The 14,597-nt window shown below is 40.4% G+C and overlaps 1 protein-coding gene across 1 annotated transcript; it reads right to left on the minus strand.

Moving 5' to 3' along the window:
• Positions 1 to 2,288: 2,288 nt before the first annotated feature.
• On the minus strand, positions 2,289 to 13,707 carry LOC149280677 (TRPM8 channel-associated factor homolog). The gene is made up of 7 exons (XM_089500272.1): positions 13,091 to 13,707; positions 10,956 to 11,953; positions 9,327 to 9,421; positions 8,720 to 8,933; positions 6,068 to 6,307; positions 4,758 to 5,092; positions 2,289 to 2,596 (listed from the first exon to the last, which is right to left on the minus strand). The coding sequence occupies exons 1-7, from the start codon at positions 13,705 to 13,707 to the stop codon at positions 2,345 to 2,347; spliced, it is 2,751 nt and encodes a 916-aa protein (XP_089356398.1). The 3' UTR covers positions 2,289 to 2,344.
• Between the last annotated feature and the right edge of the window lie 890 nt (positions 13,708 to 14,597).

Below are 14,597 nucleotides of genomic sequence, written 5' to 3' on the forward strand. Positions count from 1 at the left end.
AATGGAAAAAAAGAGGATCCCAATCATCCAATAAGTCTGACATCAATACCAGAAAAGATTCTAGAGCAGGGCATTAAACAGAGAGTCTGTGAACATTTAGAAAGCAATGCCATTATCACAAAAAATCAGCATGGGTTTCTGAGAAACAAGTCATGCCAGATAATCTGATCGTCTTTTTTGATAAAATTAGCAGCTTGGTAGACGAAGGGAATGCTGTGGATATAGTATATTTTGATTTCAGTAAGGCCTTTGACAAGGTTCCCCATGACATTCTTGCAAACAAGCTTGTAAAATGTGGCCTAGATAAGGCATCTGTTACATGGATTTGTAATTGGTTGACCAGCCAAACCCAAAAGGTGCTCAGTAATGGCTCGTCTTCATCTTGGAGAGAAGTGACCAGTGGTGTGCCACAGTGTTCTGTCCTGGGCCCAGTGCTATTCAACATCTTTTTCAATTACTTGGATGAAGGAATAGAGGGCATGCTTACCAGATTTGCAGATGACACCAAATTAGAAGGAGTAGCTAATACCCCAGAGGACAGGATCAAAATTCAAGAAGACTTAAATAGATTAGAAATTTGGGCCAAAGCTAACAAAATGAATTTCAACACAGAGAAATATAAGGTACTGCACTTAAGGCAGAAAAATGAAATGCATAGATATAGGATAGGGGACACCTGGCTTAAGGAGACGTGTGAAAGGGATCTAGGAGTCCTAGTAGACCACAACTTGAACATGAGTCAACAGTGTGTTGCGGCAGCTAAAAAGGCCAATGCGATTTTAGGGCAATAGAAATCTAGTGTCTAGATCCAGGTAAATAATAGTACAACTCTATTTTGCTTTATCCGCTCTATTCTGTTGGGGATGCTTTGATTGTGATTTCCTGCATGGCAAGGGGTTGGACTGGATTGCTCTTGTGGTCTCTTCCAACTCTATGATTCTATGATTTCTATGAATTCTATTGTCCTGGCAAGTTTCAAAACTGAATGTTAGTACATTATCATCAATTAATATTTCTGTTCTCCCTGCTATGCTCTCTCTCTCTCTCTGTATGTCTGTTGCTCTGTGTGATGCCTGTAGAGTGGGCAGAACTCTGCCAACGCATATAATTTTGCATCACAGTTTTAGATGCTCTAGTACATAAACAACTATCTTAAATAGAAAACAAGCAAGGAAAGGGGACAGACTCTGCTAGAGACTTGCTTTGATGTGCTAATTCAAGTAAAAAGTGCAGGGAGTTTTCAAATGGGAAGAATGAAAAAGAGCCATCACCATGTGTCGTACACAATGATAACATTCATTCGTCCATCTCTGGATTCCATCACCTCATTTCCTGCATGTGTACAATTTGGACAGAAGGTGTACAATTTGGACAGAAATGCCAGAATAGAGAGGCCCCAGGGAAGTCGTTATATCAATGGCTTCTCTACTGGTCACAGAAGAAGCAAAACATGGAAATGGTGGAGCATGTGCCCTGTTAAAGGAGATAAAGTGGTGGTTTAATAGAGGCAATTTCATAGGAGAAAGCATGGAGTTATTATAGAAGACATGCTTAAGCCAGTGCATAAGGGAAGTAGAAAGATGGCAGTCAGAGAAGGACTTTGTAGAGAGGAAGCACTTTGCCAATATATAATCACTGTTGATTTGAGCAATCCAAGCTCAGATAACTATTATACACCCCATGGATTGCAATGCACTGAAATCTCCCTTTGATATAATAATTATGAAAACCCTGAAATGACACACTACAAGCAACAGGACTTAAAAGTGCTTAAATTCAAACAGATTGTGTGCCTTTTCTGCTAATTAGTGAACAGAGACAGAGAAAATCAAATATGTCATTGAGTAATCACAAACAATTTTATTAATGATCATTGGTCCATTATACGACCCACAAGATAAAAGAAGCAATAAAAGAAACTCCATTAATTGTGCACCAACAAGGTAAATGGCACTTTACACAATAAGGAAAGATGTCCCTATCCCAAAGATACTGTGAGATACAACATCACTGAGTACAGAGTTGTGTACCTCATGCTGAGCACTTGAACAGTGAAACTACTGTTTATCTCATGAAAAATACATTTTTATATTCCTGAAGTATGTGTTACAGTGACGCCAAACATTATTAGCAATTAGCACATCACCAGATTTTTATTTTTAATAAGTAGCAGCTCCATGTCCAATTAATTCACCAACATTTTAAGTGAAATTCATTTTGAAGATCATTCATTTTAATCTTTTATTTTATTCCAGTAATTCAGTTTCCCCAAATGTGGCAGGAGAACTCCCTAGAGTTGATTCCAGGACCAAATCAATCTGTCATCTCTGTCACATCTAGTTCCCTATGGAGACATGTACTGCTTCATTGGGTTCTCTGTCCATGCAGGGAAGGATCTGGACAACTTCTGAGAAAGTTCATCCTTAATAGGCCACTTCCAGGCTTTAAAGAAAGGGGCCAGATTTTTCTTCACTTGTTGAGAGAACTTCTCTGCCCATAGATTCATCTTAGATTCATTATCTTCTGGGATTTGGGTCATTTTTTGATACTCAGCAAAGATGTGCATGTAGGGCTCCCATCCAAATGCCTCCTGCAGCTAAAGTTAAGAGATGCGTATTTAGTCCTTTATCTACTTGAATCATGATTTCAATGTGCACAGTAAAATTACTCCAATGCTGCTTTTCTGAGGATACATATTTATACCACTTCAAATGAGATGGCTCACCCATGGTAAATTGAATAATGGTTCCTCATTTTTGGAACTCCTTCCCTGTGTATGGCCCCTTTAGTCATTCTTCTGAGGCCAATTTCAATACCTTTATCTTCTGTTTAGCATGTTTTAGATCTTGCTGCTTTAGTTGTTAATTTATTACTCTTGTTTTAAAGCTTTGTTGTTTGATATTAATTTTATTGCCCTTTCTCTGTTGTACTGAGAAGGTTTTACCCTAAAACTAAGGTGGGAAATACAGCCCCTGAGCCACATGCGTCTCCTCCATTTTTGTGGGATCTGTAGTCATCTGCAAATACATTGCTGTTTTGCCAATTCCACTAGAAATGTGTTGCTAAAACAACAAAAATTCAGAGAGCATACACATTGTTTTTAAAGCTATCAGAAGCATGGTTCAGTTGAAAACAGTGTGCATGCTCCCCATGTGCCCAGTTTTAAAGGTAAATTGCAAAATTTCACCAATATGCTACTAAAATTGCTAGGCTTGCTGGCAAGTTTATTGGTGCAACAATGTAGGAAGAGCACACCCACCAGTGGGTTGAAGGTGGAAAGGGGTGATGTGGCTCCCCAGACCCAGAGGTTGCCCATCCTTGTACTAAAAAACAGGATAAAACTACATGAAATAAACAGAAAAGGCTCTTGGGAATCGTAGCTGAAAATCAAGTTTGAGGGGGACTTATGACTTCCAGTCTCCTGACTGCTCCCCTATTTTTAAAGACTTTTTGTTGTTGTATGCCTGGGCTTTTCTGTTGCTTCTTCCCTGACACTTCTTCCTTTCTTTTGTTCCTACTTGTCCATTTTTCATGGAGACATACTGGATTGCAAAGGAAGTATTTTTTTGTGTTGCAAAGGGATGTTAAATTTCTTGGATTTTGAAAATTTCCCAGCAGCCACATGGCCGGAGGGAGGAGATGCCAGCCTGCAAAAAAATACCCCTCCATAACATCTGAACTAAGAACAAAAAACAGCCAAATGCAAGCATATGACTAACATCTTTATCCCCACCCCTCCTGTATGGTTTTTAATACTTTGCCTGATGAAGATGCCAGTGGAGCTTCAAAAGCTTGCAATGTATTGTGCATTTTGGATGGTCCAATAAAGGTATCACTGTTTGGTGGATTTTTTTATGTTATTGGATTTGCTATATTGTCAGGCAGCCACGAACCTGAAAAAGGTTAACAACTGGTTCAAATAAACTGGTGCAAATCAGCTCAAGTCCTTGTTTTCAGACATTTTAAGGGGTTCCATTTATCCTATTGACAATCCCTTGACTGTCCTTTAACTTTTAGTTAAAGTTGACCATTGGGTTGCACTGGAGGACCTAGGTATTCTTAGAGAGAACATATCAATCAAATCCATGACTAATCAAAGCCGCAAATATCAAAGCCGCAAATATGGAGGGATGAGCGTGTGTGTGTGTGTGTGTGTGTGTAATTTTTATTTTTTTATTTTCAAAAAACAACAATAAAAATATTTGGAAAGGGAAGATACCAATACTAACAGTTATTAACTAACACTCAAAGAGCTACTAACTAACTAGCACTCAAAGACTACTAACTAACACTCCAACCATTATGCTATGCTGGTTCTCAGGGAAATAATAATACAAATAGTTACTAACTAACACTCAAAGAATTACTTGCTCACTAAAACTCCACCCCTAGCTTTAGATAGTTTTACCTATCCTGGGAAATGGGGGCTGGGTTTGCAACGGTGAGCGTCAGAGTTTAACCTAGCTTGGGAAATGGGACTTAAGTTAAACTCTGACACTCAGCATTGAAAACCTATCTTGGGAAATGGGACTTAAGTTAAACTCTGGTCTGGTACATAGGGGCCGAATGCAGGGAAATATCTTCGAGGCTTGTTGGCAACACTGTATCAGTTAGTCTTCCTCTTTAGTATTACCTGGAAGTAAGGTCAGAGATAACAATTCCACCTCTCAGTAAAGTGTTTTAAAAAGAGAGGAGAGAGAGAGAGAGAGAGAGAGAGAGAGAGAGAAACGGAATTGCATGCTTTTGTTCTATGTTACCTGTAAATAGGGCTCCAGAGCAGTAAATGCCTCAAAGTCTTCCAGTTTACCATTCCGAACATAATTTTCTATCCTCTCCTTTCTGAGTTCTGGTGCAAGGTCTGCATGGGCCCTTTCTCTCGGGATGTGCAGTACTGTCTCATTTACATAAACAGACCAGAGATTGCAAGTGGCTTCAGTTGTATGGGGTGGAAATTCCCATGCACTCTGTTGCTGATTGTGACCCAGCTCATGAATGGGGCCCCATAGACCTTTGTCACGGATGGACTGCACATCTGTCATCTCTTGCACTGACTCCAAGTGAAGCATGACTGGATAACCAGCATGCATCCAGCCTAAGGAGGGCACAATTGAGAGGAAGACACATGAAAAAGACCTACATATCTGAACAGAAGTCCAAAGAATCAGTGATAAAGCTACAAAAGAAATCCCTAAGTACACAGATGAGTGGACTGTGAAACTATGGTGGAAGTAAATACAGTTCAGCCTTTGTGCAACAGCCAATCTTTGAAAGCAGTGGTGACATTAGTGGTATTCTGTTCAAAATGATGGTATTATTTTGAAAATGTTGTTGCATTTATGCAGATGAAGGTTTGTTTCTTGTATTCAAAACTAGGGATCACCAGTGGGCAGAACTGAGAAATACCACTGCCTGAAAACTGGAAAGCTACTCTCAGGATCAGTGGAGAGTTAGCAGAAGGTCAGTTTGGTACCTACTTGGACAATTCAAATTTAGCCCAAATTCATTTTACACCAATCTGGCCTAACCTAATTTAGATCTGAATTAAGTTTGAAAAATCCAGATTTTTCAGACCTTATCACACAATTTGAATGTTTGCCAGTCATAGGGTAACGAAGTTACGTTTCAGTCTGTCTCCACAATTCCAATGAATCATGTGGGTAATATGTGCCAGCCATATAAAATGGTTACGCTTTCAGAACTTTTCTTGCACAACTGTGAACTTAATACATTCAGCCTACAGCAGTTTGAAAATATAACCACATGTGTGAGGGAACTAGCATGTATGTATGTATTACACCAATAGGATTCTAGCCTTCAGTTTGTGCAAACCACATTGACTACATCACTGGTTCAAATTATCATTACACTTAATGTTGGGCTGCCCCTGACTGGAGTTCTATGTTGACATTTTCCACTCGTAACATTTCAACTAAGGAATATAAGTTTCTGCCACAGAAATAATCTCCCCTCTTATTTCTAGAGGACTGAATAAGTTAGTTAAACACCACTGCATTGCCACCTCTTCTACTTTTACCCACATATGTGAGAACTGTTTAGTAGTACTTGCCCACTGATATCTGAACATCAGCCACAATTCTCTCTGGCCTGGGGAACACATGAGGGATGGATGCTAATTTGGCCACTGCTGACATCATATTATCCCAGATGGTGAGGAGAATGTCAGGGTTGTTTATATTTCGCGCTTCATCTGTGGGCACTGTCAAAATGATGTTCTCAGTTTCTAGTTCAGTCCAGGGAACAGTAGAGTGGCGGATGGTATTCTGCCAGTCAGATAGGCTGGTTTGACCTAGCAAACATTTTAAATAGGTTCACTTTATATTTTTATTTTGAAGTATTGTGCAGCTTTCATTGCTTGAATAACAACAGGCATTAAGATGAGTAAAATCGTAAAATGTAGGTAAAAGTTAAATAATTACATTCTTTTAAAAATGCAAATAATATCCGTAAGTAGAAATTAGATAGTAGGAGCTATGGACTGAAGAATTTTTGAAACCGTTGAGAAGACAATTTTTTAGATTTTCATGGTCTGAACAGTGTCAGCGGATTCTGCCATCACCACATGTATTCTATTTGGTATCCTTTTAAAGTGCTGTGCACAATACAGATATTGCCCAGTGCTGAAGACAGCAACAGAAATAAGAGCAATTGTTACAGGAAATGTAGTAGGAATCAAAGTGGCTCAGGTGTGTCTGCATGGAAGGAAATAGCTGTTGGAAACAACAACAGAGAACTGAAAGTGTATCTACACAGTACAGTACTACACAGTAGAAATAATGGCATTTCATGCCACTTTAACTGCCATGGCTCCATCCTGCAGCATTCTAGGATCGGAAGTTTTGTGAAGCACCAACACTCTTTGCAGAGAAGGCTAAAAATGTTATAAAACTACAAATTCCAGGACTCCTTTGGCCAGAGCTACAGCACTTAAAGGGGTGTCAAACTGCATTATTTGTACAGTGTAGATGCACCTCGAGACAGGGCAGAAGCGAACAACAGTAACTGAAGAGCTAAAAAGTATGGTCTGATTTCATTCAAAGATACATATTAAATATTTTATTAAAACTAGAAAATAACAAATTTGAATCTATTTGACTTTTCATCATGTACATGTAAGCAGCTCATCTATGCTAGGATGCCTGTTCTCCGATCAAGTGTTATTAATGCTAGTGAAGGTAATGATAGCTAGTTGTATTTTTGGTCCGGGACAGATGGTCCCGAAGTGGCATGCCACCGCTGATTCTAGGGTTAGGGACTGTGCACCAACTGCACAGTCCCTAATCCTAGCACGGCATAGCGATGTCCCATTCACAAGGGTGCCACCATCTTGACATAACTTGTGACGTCAGCCCGGCAACCCCCAAAGAACCTGATTTTTCCAGGTTCTTTTTGGGCGGAAAGATGGCAGGCAGTTTGGCTGCTATGGCATCCCTCCAGAGGGAAAGAGGCCATGGCCAGTCCGGCCTAAATCACAGGTAGGTACTGGGCCTAAGTTACATTTTCATTCCCTCTCAGTCCATTAATTACACCCCCTTGACCGTATGTATAAACATTTACCAAGTCAACAGAATGAAATAGCTTACGCTAAATAAAGCTTGTTGTTCTTTAAAAGTAGATATTGTTGGGTAGATAGATACTAGATGCTATTCTTTTTGCTGCAAAAGACTAACACAGCTACCTCCATGAAAAATTTGAAAGGCATTGTTTAGCTTAAGAAGAAGAAAAAACAAGTGCCAATCCAATGTGGCAGAGGTGGTTTCCCCTCCTTGTATTTCCCCATTGAAACAAATCCTTTCTACATCTTCACCCTGGTAGGTGCTGCTTTGTTCCTTGTTAGCATTTACATTGTAAAGATGAAAGGTATTATTCTTTTATGAACAGTTCACATAGTTATATCACACTTCCAAGACAAACAAAATGGGGAGTTAATCCATCAAGAAAGACTTTGGACAAGGTCCTGCTTCATGAGATGTAGCTGCTATGATGGCACTCCATTATTTTAGCTTGTTCTGCCAGTACCCCTCCCAAAAAATCTCTACCTCTTAGGTCAAGCAGTGCCCCAAAAGATACTGAGGTGTTGCCGATTGGGGTTCTGGGAAATAAATGTGGTGCCCTTCTGACCATGATGAGCATTGAGATGGGCAGCTGGGAGACATTTCCTTCCTTTTTTTATCTAAATGATAGATGTCATGCCTAGAGCCAAGTAAAATCTACTATTTGGGTCTCATAGCAATACTAGGAGCACTTGGTGGTGATACAGAAAACCGATAGAACTGTGTTCTCAAAGTACTGTCAAGAGAGTATGTCTAAATGAACTTCCTGCCATGGGAAAAGCTCCAATACATGTGTGATGACAAGCTGCAGTACTTCAGTAGTGATGGTATGGCACTGTATAATACTCAGATACTTACGTTTTGTATACTCATGTATGCAACATTACTTCAGAAGTTTTGTTTTTTAAGAGAAGGTGAACCAAAGATGAGAAGGGCTGATGCTAGGTACATATGGTTAAAGGAGGAGGAATAAAGGCTACAAAATGAAAGCTAACAGTAATTCCATTTTTCCCCTACTTACAGTACTAGGCAAGAAATGTCATGATGTATCTCACTCAACATGAGCTACTAGGTGCTTGCCAACCCCTTTATATTTGAATTTACATTCAAATAATACTTCATTACTTTCTTTCCTTTTGTCTTCTTACCATGCTTAAAATAAGGTGCTTTGACAGCTCCTTCTATGGTGATAGAGAAGTGGCCCAATGAGGATTTCTCTGGCACAATAATATACAAGAGACCACCCCACAGGTTGGAGACTTCCATCCGGTGAGTCTCAACGTCAAATTGTCTTATCACCACTGGAGCACGCTTCAATTCCTCAGCATCACTGAGGTCATCAGAGTGACAGCCAATCTGTACCTAAGAGAAACAAACCTTAACACAGCAAACTTCACTGTGGACAGTAGGTTACTGGGCAGTGCGCCATCTGGCAGAATTATTTGACATGCAAGAGAATTTTATATTGGGTACTATTAAACCTCTGAGCAATTAGAACCACTCTTGCAGCAGACAGAACCAAAAAGCAAGAAGGAGAGAGGCTGAGCTTGGAAGCATCTTGACACAAATCAGTTGAAATTGAGGTAAGGACATTTGCAGGTGCAAGTGGTCCTTGTGTGTGTGGATGTGATTTGTTGAATGCTCCAGGTGCTGTTTACAGGCAAGATGAGCAAGCAGGACAGTAAAAGTGGAGATACATGCAAAATAAATATTTTAAACAGGGCAATTTTTTTTATTCAGCAGGATAAATAATACCTGTAAATTTGCATTGATGACACTGGATGGAAAGAGCAAAGTGGCAGTTTTCCCTGGAGGAAGGTAGAGGCCAGTGCTTCTCCATGCTTCCATGCCTGTAAGAGTCACACCAGGAAAGCAGTCTGTCAAAGGCTACATGATGAAACTGAAAAGATTTTGTTATCTTACCGATTCCTTTGAAAAACAATTGCCCTGTCAGCCTGAAAATTCTCCAGATCTTAGCCTAAATTCCATTGCCTGTCATAATCCAAAAACAGCTCATGTCAGATATTCAGTCTGCTTCATCTAGTGATAGAAGGCAAAGCAGTGTAACTATTAATGCTGAGATAGACCCTGGTAAATTGGAAGGGATTGGAAGAAATAGGGTGGTGGAGATGCCTGCTAGTGCCAAAAGCAAGGAGTGCTCTTGTCAGTATCTGCCACCATCCACCATAGAGCGGCATAATACCGTGGCCTGGTGTGGCATTATTATAGATTAGCAATGGGGCATGCGTGCGGGGTGTGTGTGTGACCCTGCTCAGCCATCATTCACCAGGAGGAGTGTGTAATGTTGTTAGTGGCAGCAATCAGAATCAGAAAAAAAAGATGAAGCATTCTGTCTTACTGCACTGTTTTGGTCTGTAATTATATACTTTCAAATCTTCTAGCTCAGCACTGATGAGAACTTCCATACTGCAGATGGAGACTGAGACTACAAGTTATAAGCTGCTCTTTCAGACTCAGGTCCCATATATCTTAAGTGCAGGCTATCTGACAGGTCATATTTTCCCAAATGAGCCATGGGGTTTCTCCTAGGTCTGCCCATGTTACAGCACATGGGCAGCACAGCATGAGGTTTCCTTAGTCTCCTCAGTTTCTGCCCCTAGGCTCTGGGCTTTCACTTCTTGGAAAGCTAGAAACACTCCCTCCTTTCATCACTAGGCAAGCATCTTTTTAATCCAACAGAATTTTGAAAACTGAATGCTTTTAAAGACAGGGTTTTAAATAAATGCTGTAGTGCTTTAAATTATACTATTTTACAATCTTTTTTGTTATTTTAATTGTATGGTTTAAATTATTTTTGCTATTATTGCCTTTTTTATTTATAATTTAATGTTAACCTTTTGCATGATATAAATCTGACGTATTTTCCCATTATAGAGCTGGAACAGACAGGCCAAATGAAGCAGCTTCTGGCTGCTTTGGAGGCATGGTGTTCAAATGATCCACGCCTCCAAAGTGGCTGGAAGCTGTGCTGAGGCTGCGCTCCAGTCCTTTGGACCAGTGCTAAAAGGAGCTGGGATAATCTGGCTCCTGGAAGCACCAGTTGGCTGCAGCATGCACAGCCCACCTTGGGAGGGGGCTGTGCAGTCTGCAGGGTTCAGGCCTGCTTCTGGCTGGAGCAGACTCGGACCACTCTTTCCTGCCCATCTGCTCTGGCCCTTTGTTTAATAAGATAAAGTTCAGTTGTTGTTGTTGTTGATTATGACGGTGTTGGTGTTGGTGGTTTGCTTAAGCCTATTATAAATTCAGGGATTAGGTAAAATTTGAATTCTCCAGCTCACAGCAAATGGAAGCCAATCAGATGCCAAAGATTGAACCAGCATAGAGGTAACTAGCTAATAAATAAAGAAATAATTAAAATCTTACCATTGTTCTTTCCATTTATTGAAATAATCTGAGGTGGGGATATTGGATAATGTGTTGCAAGATGTTGATTCAGCTTGGGCACCAGCCTCTGGAGCTCTGGGAAAGTGTTGTAGAGCTGTGATGACAGGATAATTAAAAATGCTTTGTCTGAATTGGATTTGATGGGACTGTTTGCACTGACATCAGGAATTCCACTCTGCTTGATCAGTTCCATCAGATCGTCATCCACAGAGAAGAAGAGAGGAGAATTGTTGGCTGGGATCTTTATGAATTCTGCAGTATCTTGTGCTAACTTTTGAACCCATGAGGAATATGGTGATGTTAGAGCTTGTTGGTTCTTAATGTGTTGCTTGAATTGAAACAATGCCTTTCGGAAGTGGTAAGATGAACCAACATCTGTGGTTGAGTCAACTGGATAGCTCTGATCAGATACATCCAGGACTTTCTCAAGGATTCCAATTCCAAACTTGTTCAGTATCTTGTTTCCTGGATATTCAGCAATGGCACTGGAAGCTGTGTTTTCAGCAGCCCATGACCATGCTTGTCCCCCAATAAGAAGGCCACCTCCTTCAGATACAAACTCTTGAATTTTTTCCACTTCTCTGTCACTGTATGCAGTACAGCAATACACACTTAGGCCATCTTTAAGCGATGTTAATTCACATGGGATATTTGCTTGCTCTAACATGGAGTAAAGATCCTTGAGGTCATCTCCCACACCAACCTTCCCTCCCTTTCCAGAACTGAGCCAGTCAATTGCATTGAGAACAAAAGTTTTCATTGGTAATATAGTAAATTCTTCTTCATGAGAAGTTACAATGACACGTCCCCTGCCATAATAAGCAGCAGCAAGCAATGCTTGATGAGAGTCATCTGTGCCAACTGGGAATGCCAGTGTTCCATGAATTAGGAGCTGAGATGGAACAATATCAGGCAAATTGAACTTTGATATACCTTTTAGAATAGCCTTTATATCGCTTTGGGTGTCTATTTCATACCTGCAAAAAAAGCAAGATGGATATTTACTGTGACAAATACTGATACAGTTAACCACTAATAGCAAGAGGTCCACTTCTGGCTTTTTAAAAAAACACTAGTTTTTAAATGTTAAACATTATAGGGGCTCCTGCAACAAATTTCAAAGATGAATAGCCTCTCCTGCTACCCATGCAATTATTTCAATTCCACCTGCTGGGCAAGGCTATTCTGCTGTTGTTTTAGCATTCTGAGGCCTCATACAGACAGGCCAAAATAAAGCTGCTTCAAGTCACTTTGGAGGTATGCTGTTTCAATGATGCATGCGTCCTAAGAGTCCGGAAGCTGTGCCAAAGCCACGTCCCAGTCCTAAGAACTGGAGCACAGCTTTGGTGCAGCTTCCAGACTCTTAAGACGCGTGCATCATTGAAACAGCATACCTCCAAAGTGACCTGAAGCAGCTTTATTTTGGCCTGTCTATATGGGGCCTATGATCGCTGAGCTGAGGCTACACCTAAACACTGCTAAGGGAGAAAGGGCTACATGAAGGTTCTCATCTGGGAATGAGCCAAGATCCTACGTGTAGGTTGTCCAAGACAGAACTACACATTGTTCCCTTCTCTTCACAGAAAGAATTAATCTGTCTCCTGCACCCCTCCATTGTCAGAGATGAGAGACAGCCACATAGTCTGTCTATGTTGGTACTGCTGGATGTATCATATCATCCTCTGAGACCCTCCAGGTATCCATTGGGACCCTAGGGCATCAACTGAGCTAAAATAAGATCATGGAGATATGTCATTAGATGGCTGCTTGAAAATGTTTTGCCTGACACATTGCGACAGAACTTGACCGGCCCTAAGAAAACAGTCATAGCCAGATCACCAGTTCCAGAACACTGAGGCCTAAGCTCTATACAAGAACAGTATGCAAGACTGTAAAAATGCCACTGCTTATGACATAGAACTGATGGTTCTATGAACTTCAAGTGTCTAGGACTTAAAGACTTAAGAATTTACATACTTTTTGTTCAAGTCTTGACTATGCTCTTAAAATGAAGCTTTTAAATATATGCACACTGTACATGCAATGTGGGAACTTGTATTCAAAATATTATTTCTCCTTCCAAGAAGAATACTGCAGATGAGATATGTACTTACTTGGTGATTAGTGGAATCCTCGGCATTTCTTGGGACACTGTGAAAGTTCCCTTCTCTCCCACATTGCCCGTGAAGTAAACACCAGCCACGCTAGTCACCCAGTTGCCAGGAAACCCACGAAGCACTTTCTTCATTCCATGTTGACTTGCCCAATTCCAGGCTTGCCCTCCAATAAGCAGACCCCCACCTCTCTTTACAAACTGCACAAGATCATCAGCATGCAGCTCATTATAAGCATCTGTGCAAAAGACTCCTAGCTTAGTTCCCAGCGTTGCATCTTGCTGCACTTTCATGCCGTCACGGAGGAGCATTTGGGACAGGGCATCCAAGCTGCCGTCAACACCTACCTGGGCTGCTTGGTTGGGCTTGAGCCACTGCAAAGCATTTTTAATGAATGGCAAGAACTGGGGATGTTTCAGGATGTCTTCATGTGAAACAACTATCATTCGGCCCTTCCCATACTGGGAAGAGGCAATCAGCACTTGCCCACTATTACTCACAAGTACTGGGAAAGCTTTGTCTCCTATGAGCAGCAATTCATCAGGATAGAACTCTCCAGAGAAGTCAAAAGAGTGAACACCCCTCACCAGAGATGCATAAGACTGTCTGGAATCCATTTAGGGTCTTTGGAATGGATACTTGAAAGATAAAGCTGAAAAACACAGAGAAACACAACACAAATACACACATGTTGAATTGGCACTGGCACCTCCAAGATAACATCTATATTTCTCTATGACAACTTTAAAGTGTACAAAGAATTAATTTTACCAGACTTGAGTTCGCCTCTAGAATTGCCTATGAATGAACACCATTATGATGCCTTTATAGGAAGCCAACCGCAAGCTTTGAAAAAATGCAATGGGTGTGGAAATTATTGTAACTAGCTTTCTGTCACTCGTTTGTCACAAAAACGTGATAACTAGCTGCTGGTAAAATAAAAACACTGCTATAATCCTATTTAAGCTTTTCCGTATTCCTGTGTCTACACACAGTTAAAAATAAATGAAACAATGATGTGTGTTTCAGTAACATGTCCAGAACTGTAGCAGGGAAATTAAAAATCCTTTCAAAATTAAATCTCAGCTGTCTTTCCTTCTAGAAACAAAACAGAGTGACTGAATACAATGGGACTTGGGGGTTTTTTGTTGTTGTTATTGTTGTGCACCTTCAGATCAATTCTGACACTGTGACTTATAGGGCTTTCTTGGATTTCCTTCTGAGTAAATATGCTTAGGATTATGCTGCCCCTCTCTGTAAAACAATAATCACGTGTACCTTTCCACTGTTATTCTCCTCATCACAAATTGTACAGTAGAAAGTAGATATGATGAACACAGAATGCACAACCTATTGATGAATGAAATTTCACAAGCCTTGCTGATATAAACATTAATTTCCAAGAGGTGCACAAGAGCTATCATTATGCCAGAAAGATAGCTTTCTTCTTAGGGAAAGATGTCAGGATCTGTGTGTTTAAAAAAAAAGAAAGAAAAGCTCAGATAGG

This window comes from Sceloporus occidentalis, unplaced genomic scaffold, assembly GCF_023333645.1.
Source record: "Sceloporus occidentalis isolate IW3139 unplaced genomic scaffold, rSceOcc1.0.p SCAF_150, whole genome shotgun sequence".
In the NCBI taxonomy this organism is placed as follows: domain Eukaryota; kingdom Metazoa; phylum Chordata; class Lepidosauria; order Squamata; family Phrynosomatidae; genus Sceloporus; species Sceloporus occidentalis.

What these genes read in the sequence shown, in the direction of transcription:
- LOC149280677 (XM_089500272.1), bottom strand. Translation starts at nt 13,707, where the DNA reads ATGGATTCCAGACAGTCTTATGCATCTCTGGTGAGGGGTGTTCACTCT. An exon ending in TCATCAATGCAAATTTACAG is followed by an intron (nt 8,934 to 9,326) that starts GTATTATTTATC and finishes TGTTTCTCTTAG; the next exon opens with GTACAGATTGGCTGTCACTC. An exon ending in AGCACCTTATTTTAAGCATG is followed by an intron (nt 6,308 to 8,719) that starts GTAAGAAGACAA and finishes AATGTTTGCTAG; the next exon opens with GTCAAACCAGCCTATCTGAC.